The sequence below is a fragment of the Hemicordylus capensis genome, chromosome 2 (genome assembly GCF_027244095.1).
Source record: "Hemicordylus capensis ecotype Gifberg chromosome 2, rHemCap1.1.pri, whole genome shotgun sequence".
Lineage (NCBI taxonomy): Eukaryota > Metazoa > Chordata > Lepidosauria > Squamata > Cordylidae > Hemicordylus > Hemicordylus capensis.
The window spans coordinates 323,726,724-323,744,251 of NC_069658.1; the positions used below are offsets into that span (position 1 = coordinate 323,726,724).

Consider the following 17,528-nt stretch of genomic DNA (forward strand, 5'->3'; position numbering starts at 1 on the left):
TGAGCGGTCCCATCTGATTTACGCCAGAAATTATTTAGAGGAACACAATGCGGCCTTCATCTAATTCTAGGGGGACTGACAAAAAGCACCACCCCACCCACACAAGCATCTGTACTTCAGAAGAGGGGTGCATGTGTTTTTTAGCTGCACCTTTGCATCTTTAGTGAGGATGCCAGGCAGTCTGTAGAGCAAGAATAGCAGAAAACCTAGAACAGAGCCCAAAGGGGCCCCAATGCAGAGAAAGGAAACAGAAGAGTTTCCAACTGGGCAAGTAGGAAAAAGAACTACTGGGGACCAAATCATGAAGACCTAGGGCAAAAAGTTAGATAAGAGAATGATCAGCTATATCAAAAGTGGCAGAGAGGTCACGGAGGATGAGGAATGAGTAAAGACCTCTAGGCTTCATAGTGAAGAGAGTGCTAATGATTTTGGTGAGGACAATTCCACTGGTGTGTTGACAGTAGAAACCATATTGGAAGGTGGCAGAACTGATGGAGATAAATTTGAGATGGCAGGAATAAACGGGGTGCTTTGGAAGTCCGAAGATATCGGATAAAGAGAAATTAGGCAGTAGATGCAGTGGGAAGATGGGTCAAGGGGCATTTTTTTAAAAATGGGGAAAACACTGGCATGCTTGAAAGCAGTAGGGAAGGAAACAGAGGAGACAGCTGATAATGTGGTGGGGAGGAGGGATAATTGCAAGGGTGATGGAAATCGGGAGTTGGCAAGGGATACATGATGGGGTTAGATGAGGACAACAAGATAGCCTACTCATCAAGAGAGAAGAGGGGGAAAGAGTTGAGGGAGGTTTTGAGGGGTCAACACCCCTGCTTAACTGAACAAAGAAGCACCATTTAAAGGTGGTGATTCTCTTTATTTATCAGGGGGAGAGCAAATGGCCCTATCCATCCCCAGCATAGCATCCCTCCAGTGGCTGTTCCTGGTGTCTACCTTGTGTTTCTTTTTTAGATAGTGAGCCCTTTGGGGACAGGGAGCCATTTTATTTATTTATTTTTATCTATGTGACCACTTTGGGAACTTTTTTTGAAAAGTGGTGTATAAATATTTGTCAAATTTGTGTTCAAAGAGTAAAATACAGAGGTATAGAAATCGGAGTGAATGGTTTCAATTTTGGCATTGAAGAAGGAGGTGACATCATAAGCAGAGAGTGAAGAGGGGAGAGAAGTTGGGCCAGGCCTTAGGAGGGTAGTAAAATCGGTGAAGAGACTCATGGACTCCCTAGAATTCAAGTATATTAGTGGTGTTTAGCTAATTAAATGAGAAGAGAAGGAGGAGAGAATGACTTTATACTGTACAAAAATCAGCCAGATCTTTTGATTTTCTACAGAGACAATCAGCTGCATGGAAGCATGGAGAAATCAGATGGAAGGAGTAAGCTAAAGCTGGAAATGGGAGAGGCATATAACTCATTTGGAGAGTAGGGCAAATGTGTTAAGTATGAGGACAGGGAGGAATCAGATGCTGTAGAAGCTAGGAGGCAGGCAGAAAACAGAAGAGAGAGAAGAGGAAAGTGTTTCAGACAGGGATGTGCACCAAATACTTTGTGCAGATCCCAGGGAGCGGGGAGGGGTGCCTTTAAAAGGAGGCAAGCAGGTCCTGCCCCTCCTGTGAGCCTCCCCACCCCACCACATCACAGTGCTGTCTTTCCAGAAGCTCCTCCATGAAAGCAGCAGCCTGTGATGCCAGCTCTTTAAAGTGCCCTGCCATGGTGATGGGATGCTGCTCTCAGCAGTCCCTGCGCAGCGTCGGCATGCAAATGGCATCAACACATGCGCCAATGCTATTTGTGGAGCAATGTTTTCAAAACAGGGAACTGAATTGTTTCACTGCCTCTTTGAAGAGGTCCCAAAATGATTCAGGCACATCCCTAGTTTCAGATAAAGATATTAGATGAATGGACTGTAGGTTCTGGAAGAAGCAGGAAGCTGAGCACATAAAGGAGAACTATGAGCAGTCCCAGTTGATCCCTTCCTCTTTGGAACTTCCCTGAATGTTTCTCTCTCTGTCACACACACCTTTGGTAGGTTGCTGGAGTTGCCATTTCTGCAACAGCTTTAAAGCCAATATTTGTAGGTTTCAAGAGATTTTATCATGGCAGGAGGTAAAGGATTAGTAAAAGTCTACGCCAAGCAACAACATAAAGGTAAAGTTGTGCCGTCAAGCTGGTGTCATCTCTGGCAACCACAGAGCCCTGTGGTTGTCTTTGGTAGAATATGGTAGAATACAGGAGAGGTTTACCATTGCCTCCTCCAACGCAGTATGAGATAATGCCTTTCAGCATCTTCCTATATCGCTGTCCGATATATGTGTTTCCCATAGTCTGGAAAACATACCAGCTGGGATTCAAACCAGCAACCTCTTGCTCCATAGGCAAGTTACTTCCCCACTGCAACATAGCCTCAGTTGCCAGAAGCCTTGTAGGGAGGAGGAGGCTGTAACATCTCCTTCCCAGAGACAGTGGGTGCCCAGTGGGGAGAGCCTAAGTGGTTACTGTCTGCTGTTGTCAGCTTGTCAGCCTGGTGCCCCCTAGCTTGTGGGGCTGTGGCTGCCCTGCAGGTAAGTCTGTGTGGGATCAGGACCATAGGGGGTGAGTCAGCAGTCCCTGAGGGTCTATTATCTATTAAATCTATTAGCTATTTCCCCTTCTGGCTGCCCTGCCAGCTCTTTGACCTTGGGGAGCAGTGCCAACCTCCCACAGACTCTCACCTTGCTCCTCTGTAATGCCAGGTCTGTCCAGAATAAGTCAGAAACTATCCATGATTTGATTCTGGATGAAGGGGCAGACCTTGGTATGTATTACAGAGACTTGGTTGGGGGAGGCTGGTGGCCCAGTCTGGTCCCAGCTTCTCCCTCCAGGGTATTCTGTTGAGGAGCGGGTGCGGGGACATGGGCGGGGAGGTGGAGTAGCTGTGTTCTATAAGAATAACCTCTCCCTGACCAGGATCCCTGTGGAAGTGTCTGACCATGTTGAATATGTGTACCTAAATCTGGGGACCCGGGATAGACTGGGACTTCTCTTGGTGTACTGATTGCCCCGCTGCCCAGTGGAGTCCCTAACTGAGCTGACGGACTTGGTCACGGGTTTGGCGTTGGAGTCTCTCAGGCTTGTGGTGCTGGGGGACTTCAATGTCCACTATGGGACCAATTTGTCTGGGGCTGCTCAGGAGTTCATAGCGGCCATGACAACTATGGGCCTATCCCAAAGGGTCTCAGGACCGACGTATACTGCAGGTCGCACACTTGATCTGGTCTTTCACTCTGATTAGAGTGGTGTTCTGTGGGTGGGGACTCCTGTGATTTCCCCATTGCCATGGACGGACCACCATCTATCTGGTTAAGGTTGGACTCAGAGTCACACCCCACCTTCGCAGCGGCAAGGGGCCCATTAGAATGGTCAGCCCGAGAAGGTTATTGGATCCAATAGGGTTCAAAGAAGCCTTGGAGGGATTTAGTGTTGGCTCTGCCGGTGATCGTGCTGATGCCCTGGTGGAGAACTGGAACAGCAAGCCCACCAGGGCAGTAGACATGATCGCACCTAAGCATCCTCTCTGACCCGCTTCAAAAATGGCCCTTTGGTATATGGAAGAACTATGGGGGCTGAAGCGGTGAGGTAGATGACTGGAGTGCAAGTGGAGGAAGACACAACTTGAATCTGACAGATTACCACATAGAGCACATTTGAAGACCTATGCTCTGGCAATACGGGCGGCAAAGAAGCAATTATTTTCGGCCCGTATTGCGTCCACAAGTTCACGTCCGGTGTTGTCCAGGGTTGTGAGAGGGGTAGTAAGTGCCCCCCTCCCTTGAATAGGAATTTTGAACCATCTATTACCCACTGTGATGTGTTTAATGATTTCTTTGTGGATAAAATCTCTCATGTTCGGGCCGACTTGGATTCAAACTCCACAATTATTGCAATGTCTGAATCGGAGGTGTCCAGTGACTCCTCTTATGTGGTTTCTTCAGTTTCAGTTTGTGACTCATGAGGATGTGGGCAAGCTTCTTGGAGTGATGCGGCCTACTGTGATGTTCTCTTGCCCCTTGCCCCACGTGGCTAATACTATCTGGCAGGGAGGTTGTTGTAGAAGGCCTGGTAGAGATCATAAATGCTTCTCTGAGGGAGGGCAGGATGCTTCCTTTTCTTAAGGAGGCAATTATTAGACCACTTCTGAAGAAGCCTGCCCTGGATTCTTCAGAGTTGAGCAACTATAGGCCTGTCTCCAACCTTCCATGGTTGGGCAAGGTAATTGAGAGGGTGGTGGCCTCCCAACTCCAGGCAGTCTTGGATGAAACTGATTATCTAGACCCGTTTCAGACCGGCTTTTGGGTGGGCTATGGGGTGGACACTGCCTTGGTCGGCCTGCTGGATGATGTCCAATTGGGAATTGGCAGAGGAAATGTGACTCTGTTGGTCCTTTTGGACCTCTCGGCGGTTTTTTATACTATCGACCATAGTATCCTTCTGGGGCGTCTGAGGGGGTTGGGGGGTGGGAGGCACTGCTTTGCGGTGGTTCCACTCCAATCTATTGGGCAGATTCCAGATGGTGTCTCTCGGTGACTGTTGTTCTTCAAAAACTGAACTTCGGTATGGTGTCCCTCAGGGCTCCATATTGGCTCTGATGTTGTTTAACAGCTACATGAAACTGCTGGGAGAAATCATCAGGAGATTTGGTGCAGGGTGTTATCAGTATGCTGATGACACCCAAATCTATTTCTCCATGTCAACGTCATCAGGAGAAGGCATAACCTCCCTAAATTCCTGCCTGGAGGCAGTAATGGGTTGGATGAGAGGTAACAAGCTGAGACTGAATCCAGATAAGACGGAGGTACTTATTGTGCAAGGTCGGAACTCAGGAGATGATTTTGATCCGCCTGTTCTGGATGGGGTCACACTCCCCTAGAAGGAACAGGTACGCAGTTTGGTGGTGCTTCTGGACACAAAATTCTCCCTGGTGTCCCAGATTGAATTAGTGGCCAGAGGTGCCTTTTATCAGCTTCGGCTGATACGCCAGCTGCATCCTTTTCTTGAGATAAATGACCTCAAAACAGTAGTACAACTGCTGGTCACCTCCAGACTTGACTACTGCAATGCGCTCTATGTGGGGCTGCCTTTGTATGTAGTCTGGAAAATGCAGTTAGTCCAGAATGCGGCGGCCAGATTGGTCTCTGGGTCATCTTAGAGAGACCATATCACTCCTATCTTAAAACATCTACACTGGCTGCCGGTAAGTTTCCGGGTAGAGTACAAGGTTTTGGTTATAACCTATAAAGCCCTAAACAGCTTGAGCCCTGGGTATTTAAGTGAACATCTTCTTTGCTATGAACCATACCGCCCATTGAAATCATCTGCAGAGGTTTGTCTGCAGTTGCTACCGGCTCATCTGGTGGCTACTCGGGGACGGGCCTTCTCCATTGCTGCCCCGAGGCTTTGGAACACACTTCCTGCTGAAATAAGAGCCTCCCCATCTCTTACAACTTTTAAAAGGGCAGTCAAGATGCATTTGTTCACCCAGGCTTTTAATTAGATACTGTTTGGTGTTTTAATAGTTTTAACTTTTTAAATTTTAATTGTTGAAATGTTTTAATCTTTTATTGGCTGTTTTTATTGTCCTGTAAACTGCCCAGAGAACTTGCGTTTTGGGCGGTATATAAATGTATTAAATAAATAAATAAAATAAAATAAATAGGTGTCTTTTATTCCTTCCTGTTACAATCTGGAATGCACTCATAATACACGAGGCAGAATATTTAAAGTCTTTTGGAGATGGCAGTTTTTCAGGCTTTTGTATACCACAGTGAACAAGAGAAGAATTGTAATATCTAATATATGTAATATTTAATAAGTAATATTTGGCTCACTGACAGTTTCACAAACATCAGTGTTAATGCAAGTAGCCATTTGGAGAAAAAAACCCTGCTTCTAATGAACCAGCAATGTTCCTTCCTTTATATACTCAGAGGGATGTGCACAACTGGTTAATATTTATTTTAAACACAAAGGTATTTCCATAGAAAACATACCCTCATTGCCTCCTGAATATGGTCCTGTCGAACAAGCTCAGCAGATCGATCCATGTACCATTTCAAACATCGGATCAGTTCTCTGAGTAAAAAGCAACACATTGGCAGATTTATCAAGTCAATTGCAAACATCAAGATCATGGATATTTGTTTTTTTGTTCCTAAGGAATTCTTAAGTTTATTTTTTCGTTGCTGTGTATTTCAGTCTAACATATTGAGACATTTTTACATATACAATTACATGAAGCGCAGAAACATGATTTCAAAATAACTTCTCTATATTTAACACAGATGGGAGACAGGCAAAACAGATTAACCATGGAGGTTATAGATATTGCTCACAAAATTATTTTTGCCCTAAAACCAAAAGGTGAGAGACGCTATTCTGAAAAGTCTTGTGTATTTTTCAAGAACCTTGCAATCTTGCAGGAAATGCATATGTCTCATTTTTTGTCTTTATCAGAAAATTGAGTTTGGTTACTTGTAAATAATGCTCTTTCAGAGTAACTGTCCACTCAAAACAACAGGTAAGCTGTAAAGAGCTCATGGAGGCATAGTAACTATTTGGACCACAAAGGAGAAGCATTTTGCTTCAACTAGAGCACACATGAAGATAAACTGCTGGGGGAAATTATTTCAAGTTTGCATTGAAAATTGATTTTAAATAATTGATTTTAATGATCAGTTACTGCACTGTCCTGTACTTTATCAATTTGGGGGCATTGTTTGCACAATTACTGTACTAAACTATCATCATGCAAATTTTTACTTCCCCCACAGTCAAAATGAGCAAGTGCACAATGGAGAGCTTTGCTGAGGGGAGTGGCAAAAGGTCTCGCAAAGTGTTGCCCTTGAGTGAGAAGGTGAATCTGCTGGACATGTTGGCTCAGGGGGACAGCACAGCATCTGTTGCATGCCATTATGTAATCAATGAGTCCATTGTCCACTCCATAAAGAAAAGAAAAGAAAAGAAAAGAAAAAGAAAAGTCAGTATCCCGAGTGTGGTATCCGGCACGTCTCAGAGTCTTAAAGTGGCATTAGTTTGTGGACAGAGGAACAAGTTCAGAGGAATATGCCACTGAGTGGACCTCTCATCTGTGAGAAAGTGCTGAGTGTTTGTGGTGTAACGCGGTCAAGCAGTGGTAATGTCTGAAGACAATGAGCGTGGCTTCAAGGTGAGAAAGGACTGGTTCAAAAGATTCAGTTCCACAATGTCAAGCTGGCAGGGGAACCAGCATCGGCAGACCGCGAGGTAGCACAAAGATTTCCAGTAGAGTTCCAGTGGCTGATTGAGTCCTGAGGGTATGGGACCAAGCCAGTCTTCAGTGCTGATGAGACAGGCCTGTTCTGGAAGTGAATGCCATCCCACTCCATCAGCAAAGAAGAAATAACTGCTCTGGATTTCAAGGCAGCCAAGGACAACCTCATTCTGCTGGTGTAAAGCAATGCTGCAGGGGACTGTGTGATCATCCCATGCTTCTGTGCTGAGCACAGAACTCTCATGCCCTGAAAGGGAAAAATAAAAGCCAGCTTCCCATCTTCTGGAGAGCCAACAGGAGAGTATGGGTGACTGCTGCGCTTTTCTCTGACTGGATGAGCAACTGCTTTCTGCATGAGGTGCAGAGATATCTAGCCTCCAAGAACCTGGCCTTCAGAGTTCTCCTGATGCTCGAGAATGCCCCTGGCCAACCTAAAAAGGCCAACCTGAAAAGACCCTGCAGTTTGCACACCTGAACCCTAACCCTCCTTGATCCAACCGATGGACCAAGGTCTGATCATGACTTTCAAGTCCTATTACACTCACTGCACCTTCAGGAAGATGCTGGATCTCATGGAAGTTCATCCCTCTCTGAAAGTCAGCGATTGCTGGAGGAACTAAAGCATCATGGACTGCACTGAGAACATTGCAGCATCCCTTGCAGATATCAAGGCCCACATATGGAACACAGTCTGGAAGAAGTTGTAACCTGGGGCAGTCACCTTTTCATCTGCTGCAGCCATTCCTTCAAAAGCTGACAAAGTGAAGCAGATTACCAACCTTGCACACACCTTTGGTGGAGAAGGCCAGCAAAACATCAAGCCACGTAAGGTGGAGTAACTCCTCCAATCCCATCAGGAGTAGCTGACAGAGGAAGAATTGGAGGACATCATCCAGGCAGCTCCTGAGAGTGAGGGAGAATAGGAGGAGATGCTCCCCAAGCTCCTCACCACAAAGGGGTTGTCAGAGGTTCTGCAGCTGGGGACTGCCTTGGTGAACAGTCTTCAAGACTGATCCACTGATGGAGAACAGCATCAAATTAAAAAGGCAGATGGAGGCTGCTCTGCAACCTTATAAGAACACCTACTGGGCTGTGCAAAGCAAGGGGAGGGCAAACTACCATCAACAGCTACTTTGGAAAGGTAACTGCACCCACCACTGCAGTCGCCGAGTGGTAATCACTTTCCATGGCTTTGAGTAGGAAGAGGATAATGACAGTGATGATGTCAGCAACAGTTCTGCTTTTGCTATCTGATCAGTACTCCAAGCAAGCAGTACCATAATTTTCAGTAGAAATGCCACATCGGCGTAAACGGTGCAGTAAGGAAAAAAGGCTGAAAAATTGCAGAGAGCCACCAGAAATGCCGCATTGGCGTAAATGCTGCAGTAAGAGGGGGACATCATGCTTTGTTGTTGTTGTTGTGTTGAACACTTAAAATTTTACTACCGTACAGCTAAGTTTAAAATTTTACTACAGCTAAGTATTGTAACCCATATCCTCGTCAGTCTTAATGCAATGAAAGGAAATGAATGCAATGAAAGGAAATTAGGACATAAATGCTGAACAATTTCTTAAAGATTTTAACACATCACATTGCAGAAATAATTTCCCATTACACTTCATAAGAAACCTTCTTTTATTTATGTTAAGCACATCACATTATATATTTTAAACTGCACTTCAAAGAAAACATTTGTTGCTTCCCCCCCTCCACATCACATTCCAAAAATTATAAATTTCATATTGCACTTCAAAGGAAACATGGGTTGCTTCCCCCCTCCCCACATCACATTCCAAAAATTATAAACTTCAAATTGCACTTCAAAGGAAACTTTTGAAGTCCAAATTATCATTCTACCAAATAAAAAGGATTAACAAGGTCTCATCTAATTTTTCAGGATAGTCTGCATCCTTGTTATTTTCATCCTCTTGTGAAATGTAAGTTGCATCGCTTTCAGCATGTTCAGCTTGTATAATTCCAGCTTCTGTAAAATCATTCTGTGAAATCACTGAAGTTTTAACAGCTTTCCATGCTTCTGAAACCCATTTTGTGACCCTGCCATAGGTTGCTTTGCACATTTTCCCACCCTTTGTGAATGTATGCAGGCCTTTCCTCATCCAGTTTTCTCAGTGCGTTCACATTTCACATTTAAATGCCTTGTTCACAGATAAGTCTAAGGGCTACAAGATTTTGGTCAACCACAAGGAATCACAGCTAGCGTAGCTGATACCTTTTTGCATTAATTTTTAACTGAATACAGTAGGTGTGCATGCATCGAGTTCATTATTAAAATGCCATGTGGTTGGAAAAAAGCTCCTTTTCTTTTCCACCAAATTTCATAAGCCATTCTAACATTATGTTTTCGCACATCCACCCTTTCTCATTAGTGTGAATAACAACATCTGAAGGAAAATTGTCTTTTGGGATAGATTTCCGTTTAAAAATTATCATTGGTTTTAGTTTGTCGCCATTTGTGGTGCAGACTAATATGCACATGAAAGATGTCTTTTCATTTCTGGTTGTCAGTATGGAAACTGTTTTTTCTCCTTTTTCATTCATAGTCCTATTCAGGGTACAGTCAAACATCAGTGGAACTTCATCCATGTTTATTATTTTTGATTGCACAAATTCTTCCTGCTCAATAGTGTTTGCAACAAACTGTAAAAATGCTGATTTCCCCCCGCACCAGTCCTTCGGCAACTGCTGTCCAATTGTTTTCATGCACACAGATAAATTTTTTCGCCTCAGAAATCTAGAGCATCAAGCTGGGCTACATTTACAGGCAGTTATTCCCATTTGTTCTGCCATTAATTTTGCTTGTAGGCGGATTTTCACAGTAGAGACTGGCAGTCCTTTTTCTCTGTGCTCTTTAATCCACTCCTCGAAGTTATTCTCCAGATCAGGACAGGCTACAACACCACTTCTCCTTGCATGTTTTGATTTCAGCATACTTGTCAGATCATCTTTTTCTGATTTCCACCTACGAATGCAGCGTTCATCCACTTCAAATTCATGGGCTGCAGATCTATTCCAATCTGTTCTGCTCTTAGCACAACTGTCAGCTTGAAACTAGCAGTGTAGCTTTTATGTCGTTTGGGCTCCATATTCCCCCATGAAAACGCCACCAGAAATCCCGCTTGGAAATCTCACATAAATGCCACATCGGCGGGAGCACTTGTCCGGCTTGCACTTGAATTCTCACATAGACACTGCATTGGTGTAAATGCTGCAGGCGCCGAAAAACAACTTTTAAAAATGTACCCACCACGGTGTTTCTACCAAAAATTATGGTAGATGGGAGATGGAATGCTCCTAACTCCAGCAATGGAGTGAATAAACTCCCCCGTGTGTGTTTATCAGAACTGGAGTCAATTTTGTGCTGCCTCTTTGGCCAAACTACCAACCAGGCCAGGGGCTGGTGCTGCTAAGTGTTGGGCTTCAACCTTGGGTGTGTGTGAAGAAACTAACTTGTGTGCATTTACCTGAACTGGAGTCAATTCTGTACTGTCTCTTGGGCCAACCTCTCATAGCACTAGGACCAAGGGTCATCCCATGAAAGTGACTGCCAATAAATTTAGGACTGACAAGATGAAGTACTTTTTCTTCAATTGGGAATTGACAGAGGGAGTGTGAATCTGTTGGTCCTTTTGGACCTCTCGGCAGCTTTCGATACTATTGGCCATAGTATCCTTCTGGAATGTCTGAGGGGACTGGGTGGGAGGCACTGCTTTGTGGTGGTTCCGCTCCTATCTCATGGGCCGATTCCAAATGGTGTCTCTTGGAGACTATTGTTCTTCAAAATCTGAACTTTCGTGTGGTGTCCCTCAGGGCTCCATATTGTCTCTGATGTTGTTTAACATCTACATGAAACGGCTGGGAGAGATCATCAGGAGATTCAGTGCAGAGTGTTATCAATATGCTGATGACACCCAAATCTATTTCACCATGCCAACCTTCCTAAATGCTAGCTTGGAGGTAGTAATGGGCTGGATGAGGGATAACAAACTGAGGATGAATCCAGATAAGACGGAGGTACTTATTGTGTGGGGTCAGAACTCAGGAGACGATTTTGATCTGCTGGTTCTGGATGGGGTCATGCTCCCCCTGAAGGAATAGGTACACAGTCTGGGGGTGCTTCTAGATTCGAACCTTTTCCTGGTGTCCCAGGTTGAGGTGGTGGCCAGAGGTGCTTTTTATCGGATTCGTCTGATAAGCCAGCTGCTTCCATTTATTGAGACGAACGACCTCAAAACGGTGGTACATATGCTGGTAACCTCTAGGCTGGATTACTGCAATGTGCTCTATGTGAGGCTGCCTTTGCACACAGTCTGGAAACTTCAGTTGGTCCAGAATGTGGTGGCCAGGTTGGTCTCTGGGTCATTCAAGAGATACCATATTAGTCCTGTGTTGAAAGAACTACACTGGCTGCCGATATGTTTCCAGGCAAAATACAAAGTGCTGGTTATTACCTATAAAGCCCTAAACAGCTTAGGCTGTGGGTATTTAAGAGAACGACTTCGTTGCCATGAACCCCACCGCCTGTTAAGATCATCTGGAGGTTCGTCTGCGATTGCCGCCAACTCGTCTGGCGGATACTCGGGAACAGGCCTTCTCCGTTGCTGCCCCTGGACTTTGGAATGTGCTTCCTGTTGAAATAAGAGCCTCTCCATCTCTGGCAACTTTTAAAAAGGCACTGAAGACACATTTATTCACCCAGGCTTTTAATTAGATTTATGGTTTAAAAAATTTTAATACTGGATTTTAAATGTTTTTAATCTTTTAAATGATTTTAATTGTTAATTGATTTGATGTTTTAAATTATTTTAATTGTAAACTGTCCAAGTTTTGGGCAGTATAGAAATATAATAAATGAATGAATGAATGAATGAATGAAATATCCTGGGAGTAGATGGCAGGCTAATAGGAAGAGCCAGGTATTGGAAATGCCCTTGGTCATTAGAAAATCTCAGCAGCTCTCTGTGGCTTGCCATAACTGGAATGAGATTAGATCTGTGATAAATCTATGGATGCTAAGAAATCTTCATGCTCATTTGCTGCTATGATGGATCAAAGTATCTTCAGGAAGAAGTTTTTTTAAAAAAACCCTATTAAATCTTTTAAATTCACACCCTTTGGGGGGGCATTTTAGAAATAACTGAGTAGATTCCATAATGATGGGACTTTTCTCATTGAATTATCATTTATTCAATACATGAGCTTTGTACAACTAGATGTTCTCTGCTAAACAACATTCAACATCCTCTGCATTCTACACTGTGTGGAAGTGACACTATATGTAAAAAGATTGTAAAGCAGGACTTACTTATATGCCAGTGCTCCTGCAAAATGCTTTTGAATGTAAGTGTCCATTACAGGCCGAAAATGAAAATATTTGCTGTCGCGCAGGAGATTTATTATGAAAACCTGCAGGAAACAGAGAAAAATCACACATAAATAATGAGAAATAGATCACCAACGCATTAAATTAATATAAGTATGGTGTAAGAAACAATGGAAATAACTTTCCCTGCATAGCTCATGAAAATAGTTACTGGTATCTATAACTGCACTCAGTGCACTAATTTTACATTCTGACTACACACATTCTTGATATATGTAACCATGTCTTATTCCAATTTTCAGGCTACTTTATAAGAAGGGGAAGGATTCCCATGCATGCCAGACATGGGAAACAAGGGTCAGGAATAACTGGACACAAAGATTAAAAAGGCACTAAATCAGCTGCGCTGATTAAAAATCAGCACAGCTATTGATTTAACATACAAATGAGTGACTAGAAGATTTGAGGAAGAAAAATATACTCTCCACAGAGAGAGGAGGGAAATATTGACTTGACTTCTAGCAGGTGGCTTTAAGAGTCGCTGCTCTCATCCACTCCCCCTGCACCCAGTGTGGCCTGCCAGTTAAATTAGCTACCTTCTGCAGTCATACAAATAATGGAAACTAACAGACAGTGAAGAAGTGTTCATTGTTCATTAACCACAGATAGGTTGTGCTTACCAGAGACTGAAAGACCAACAGTCCATATTTCTCTGTATTGTCATCCAAAATCACAAACAATGTATCCAGAATATCCTGCAGGAACTAGAAAGGCATACAGATTCATTTGTTATGTTCTTATAAACAACTCTAATAAAAAGACTAGCTATATGTTAGAGACTATTTGTTCAGCTCAAAAGGAAAATTATTTAGATATACTGTATAAGGCTGTTACCTTTAAAGCATTGTTTCTCTTTAACTGTCTGAACATTTTCTAATTCTAAAATGAAATATTCTACATCAGATACAAGCAGAAGTAAAAAGCCACGAATCCTCAATAAATGAGAATTGTCCCAATCCTAATTTGTAAGTGCCTTTTCAGTAGGCTGGTTAAGTCACACACCTGCACACTCTGAGGAAAAGATACTCCTTATTTCCACCAAAAAACAGAGGTTTAGTAGACTGAATGATGTTCAGCATCAGTCAGCGTTTTAGCAGCAACCACCAGGAGGACACACAAGCACCCAGCAGATGGCCAGTTTGATAAAGCATGGGGTGGGGCGGGGAGTGGGGAAGAGAAGATGCTCCAGTAGTAGAGGTGGGTGATTTGGAAGGGGTCTGTTTAAATCTGATTAATTTGGAGGAGGCCTGTTGGATGACAAAATTAATCCAATTTTAAAATCTGAATTGATGAGGTCCCTAGGCCTCACCAATTCAGCCTGTTATAAACAGCTTCGATAATATTTCACTTGCCAGCTAGACCACCTCTTGGTGGTAAATTTCAGATATCCTCTGCAGACAAAATGAGCATTACATGAGCAAGATCAGGCATTCCTTCTTCACCCAAATTCTCCATAATTTCTTCCATCCGTGATTCCAAGTGCTTATCCAATTCTGCATCTCTTTTCACTGCCTCATCTGAGACATTAGGAGCATTTGAAAAGCAAACTAGAACAATACTAGAAAAAAATACTAGAAAAAAGCAAACTTGAAAATAACTATCCTGGGTATGGCTTTTCCTCCCTCTATACTTTTACTGTAGTCTTATGGAAATATATAAATGGGATGCAGATGTGTGTGTCCATGGATTATATTTGAGGATCTAAGGCATCTGAAGGTGCAAACAGAGGTTAAGAACCTCTGACACAGATTGTCTGAAGAAACTATATGTAATGCCAGTGATGCACCATCTATTATTTTATTTATTTATTTGATTTATATACCACCCCTCCAAAACTGGCTCTGGCCATCTATCAGTGAGAAAGTGTAGGCCAAAGACTATGTGGCAGGTAGATAAATTATTGTAGACTGAAAAGAAGTATAAAATAAATGGTGACAATACACTAGAAATAAGAAAGTGGGGAGAGTCAATGATGTATATGGCTGGCATGGTCTCCTAACTAACTGTAGTTTATAATTTTATTCCCTGAATTCTAAGGTTTCTGTAGAACAGGCCTGCTCAACTTAGGCCCCCCAGCTGGACCACAATTCCTATAATCCCCAACCACAGTGGCCAACAGCCAGGGATTATGGGAGATGTAGGCCAACATCTGCAGGAGGGCCGAAGCTGAGCAGCCCTGCTGTAGAATGTAGTCTCCAATTTAAGTTTTATCTTTGAATAGAGCAGAAAGGGTCTTCTGATCAGCCTAATGTTGATATGTGCATGCAATGCAACATATTAAAAACTGTGTGAATATTGACATTGACAGTAGGATGCCAGTAGGAAATGTAAAAAATAAAAATAAAAATCTGACATTTAATAGTAAACTTCAAGAACTATGAAGTGCGCCTTTGGCTAATGCCACACCTTATCCCTATTTCCATAATTTAACAGTATGTGTTTACACTCATCGCAACAATAGTAAATGTGCAAAGCAAGTTTAATGCCTATCATTTCTAGCATTTATCAGTAATCTAAAGAATTCCCAAGGATCTTCAAAGAAGGATCCAATTTCATCCTCATTTTCATCATTTGATGTTATCATTTACCAAGGAAGTCTGGGAATACCGTGAATTATGGGAAAAAATTTCAGTTTTTTCTGGTAAAATTTAGGTCTTTTCAAGGCTTAATTTTATTGCATACATATAACTGAAGAATTCATGTTTCTTTGTAAGAACTTGACATTATTAAAGCCTTCACCCAGAGAGTGGAGCAAACTGACCTGAAGAAAAAATGATAAAACTTTGATTTCAGTCTTCTGCAACTCCATACTGCTTGTAGTTCTCAACTTTAATGTGGTCCATTGCCGTATGGTGTTTTAAGCCACAGCAGCTTGTTACTTTACAAAAGTATGCCCTGAGAGTGCTATGTCATTTTTACCTCTCATTGCACTGAATGCAAAATGTCACTTACTTGAATTCAAAGATCTTCAAATGGTCTTCTGGGCAGCCATACTAATGGTATCTATGCCAATATAGAGAATCCTTCAGAAAAGTCCAGAGCTCCAGCCAAAAATTTGGCATTAACCACACCCTCCCTGAAGATGGGGGGCATGCTAGAGTGCATGCTTAAGGTGTGGCTAATGCTTTCTCACTCAGTTCCTTCTAACCACCATTAAGTATTCAAATATAAATGAGAACATCAGAAAAGGGGAAGGATAGGTGGGCCATGTGACTGCACAGACAACCAAATAACTTCAGTTAGAAGTAAGCAACTTCTTCTTCTTCATTTTCTCTGTGCACTCATACTCATGGGAGATTAGTAAATTCTTACCTGGAAGAAGGCACAAAATTTTCATGTAGTTCAGTTCTTCAAAATAAAGCACCAGTTCCCAAGTTTATATCCAAGACATTTATAAAAAAAGCAAAGGAAAGGTTGTCGCATTGCAGCTCTGCATAGTCCTTTCAAAGCAAGCCTATTATTACAGCAAAGATGAACTGTTGTTGTAGTGTAAGACTTAAACCCAAAGGGTTGAAGGAAGAAAGCTAGTTCTTTTGCCAAGGAAATTGTTGAAATAACCCGGTGAGGAAATTATTGTTATTATGGTGTCAGCACTTTCCCTCTCTCCTTGGAGCCCCACAGATCAAGAGCCTTGTATTTTCCAAAGGAGACCATGCATTTCAGATAGAAGGAGAATGTTTTCATAACTGTTTACCTATCACAGCTCAAGAAGATGTAGAGAAAGTTAGCTAAATTATATCTTGCCCTAGGTTAAAAGTAGAGACAATCTTGGGAAGGAATGAAATTTCAGGTCACAAAACAAGTTTAATATGGTAGAAACACAAGTAAGAGTGCACAGTTCACTAGACCTTCTAGCTGTGGTAATGACTAGGAGAAAATCTGCTTTAATAATGAGATGTAGGTCATACAAAGCAATTAGTCCAATGGAGAGCTGATATGTTCCATTGTGGAATAGATGGGTGGGATGGCAGGAAGAGATTGTCCACTCTCCACCAAGGTTGCCTCAAAGAGACAATGAAGAATGAATGAATTTTGAACTGCACCCTTGTCACTAAAGGCAGAAGCAGAAATACGTAGAACAGCATTCCTGTCCAGGTACGCAGAGAAACAAATCCCTGAAAGAGTTCTTACGCATACCCTCCGAAGCAGAAAATGGGGCACTTTATGAGGCTGTTCTATTGAGCAGCCAAGCCCAGGCTTAGAACCGTGGCTCCTGATGCTGCCGCGACACCAAGCCAAGCTTTTAGCTGAGGTTAACAGAGCGAGCACTCCGTTCACCCAGGCTTTGGGACTGTGTGTCAGTGCGGGTTGCTTCCAGCATCTTGGTCAACAGTCTACAAAGGAAATATGATATCACATAATCCTCCAATGCACCGCAATGGCAATTGTGTGTGTGGTGGTGTGGCTGAGGCCAGTCCAGGATTGTCTGCGGGGAAGGTAGGCTTAACCCTGTCTTCTGCCTGCGTGAAAGGCCCCCTCTGTCTATTAATGTGATGAAATCAACTTGTGGAATTCCTCACAACTGACAAGTTATTGCTTCATGAAGAGACCATGTGTGTCACTGGCCCTGCTCAGGGAATCCATTTGGGTTTTTAGTTTGCTGACTACAGGGATGGCCAAAAGGAACATTTTGCGACAAATGCCAAAGTTCTACAAGGGGGCAGCTAGATTGCAAATGAAAACTGAAGGGTTTCTCCACACTTCTTTAGACATAACAAACTACATTGTCTGTAGCCACTTGGATCAGCCTCTTTCATAAAACAGGCAGGAGAAGGTGAATGGAACTGGCTATACATTGCAGAAAATGTATGTAATGTCCCCTTTC

General features: G+C 42.9%; 1 protein-coding gene and 1 long non-coding RNA gene across 11 annotated transcripts in view; one reads left to right on the forward strand and one right to left on the reverse strand.

The window, feature by feature from the left end:
* Positions 1-17,528, reverse strand: part of DOCK3 (dedicator of cytokinesis 3) — a 448,426-nt gene that overhangs the window by 200,345 nt on the left and 230,553 nt on the right. For all 10 annotated transcript variants that reach the window (XM_053296419.1, XM_053296418.1, XM_053296424.1 and 7 more), the window contains exons 20-22: positions 13,324-13,407; positions 12,626-12,726; positions 6,043-6,124 (exon numbers count right to left, since the gene is read on the reverse strand). In XM_053296419.1, coding sequence (XP_053152394.1) covers positions 6,043-6,124; positions 12,626-12,726; positions 13,324-13,407 — 267 coding nt within the window. The remainder of the gene's footprint in view (positions 1-6,042; positions 6,125-12,625; positions 12,727-13,323; positions 13,408-17,528) is intronic.
* The window catches only part of LOC128345070 (uncharacterized), a 62,028-nt gene that overhangs the window by 44,316 nt on the left and 184 nt on the right, over positions 1-17,528 (forward strand). The window lies entirely within an intron of this gene.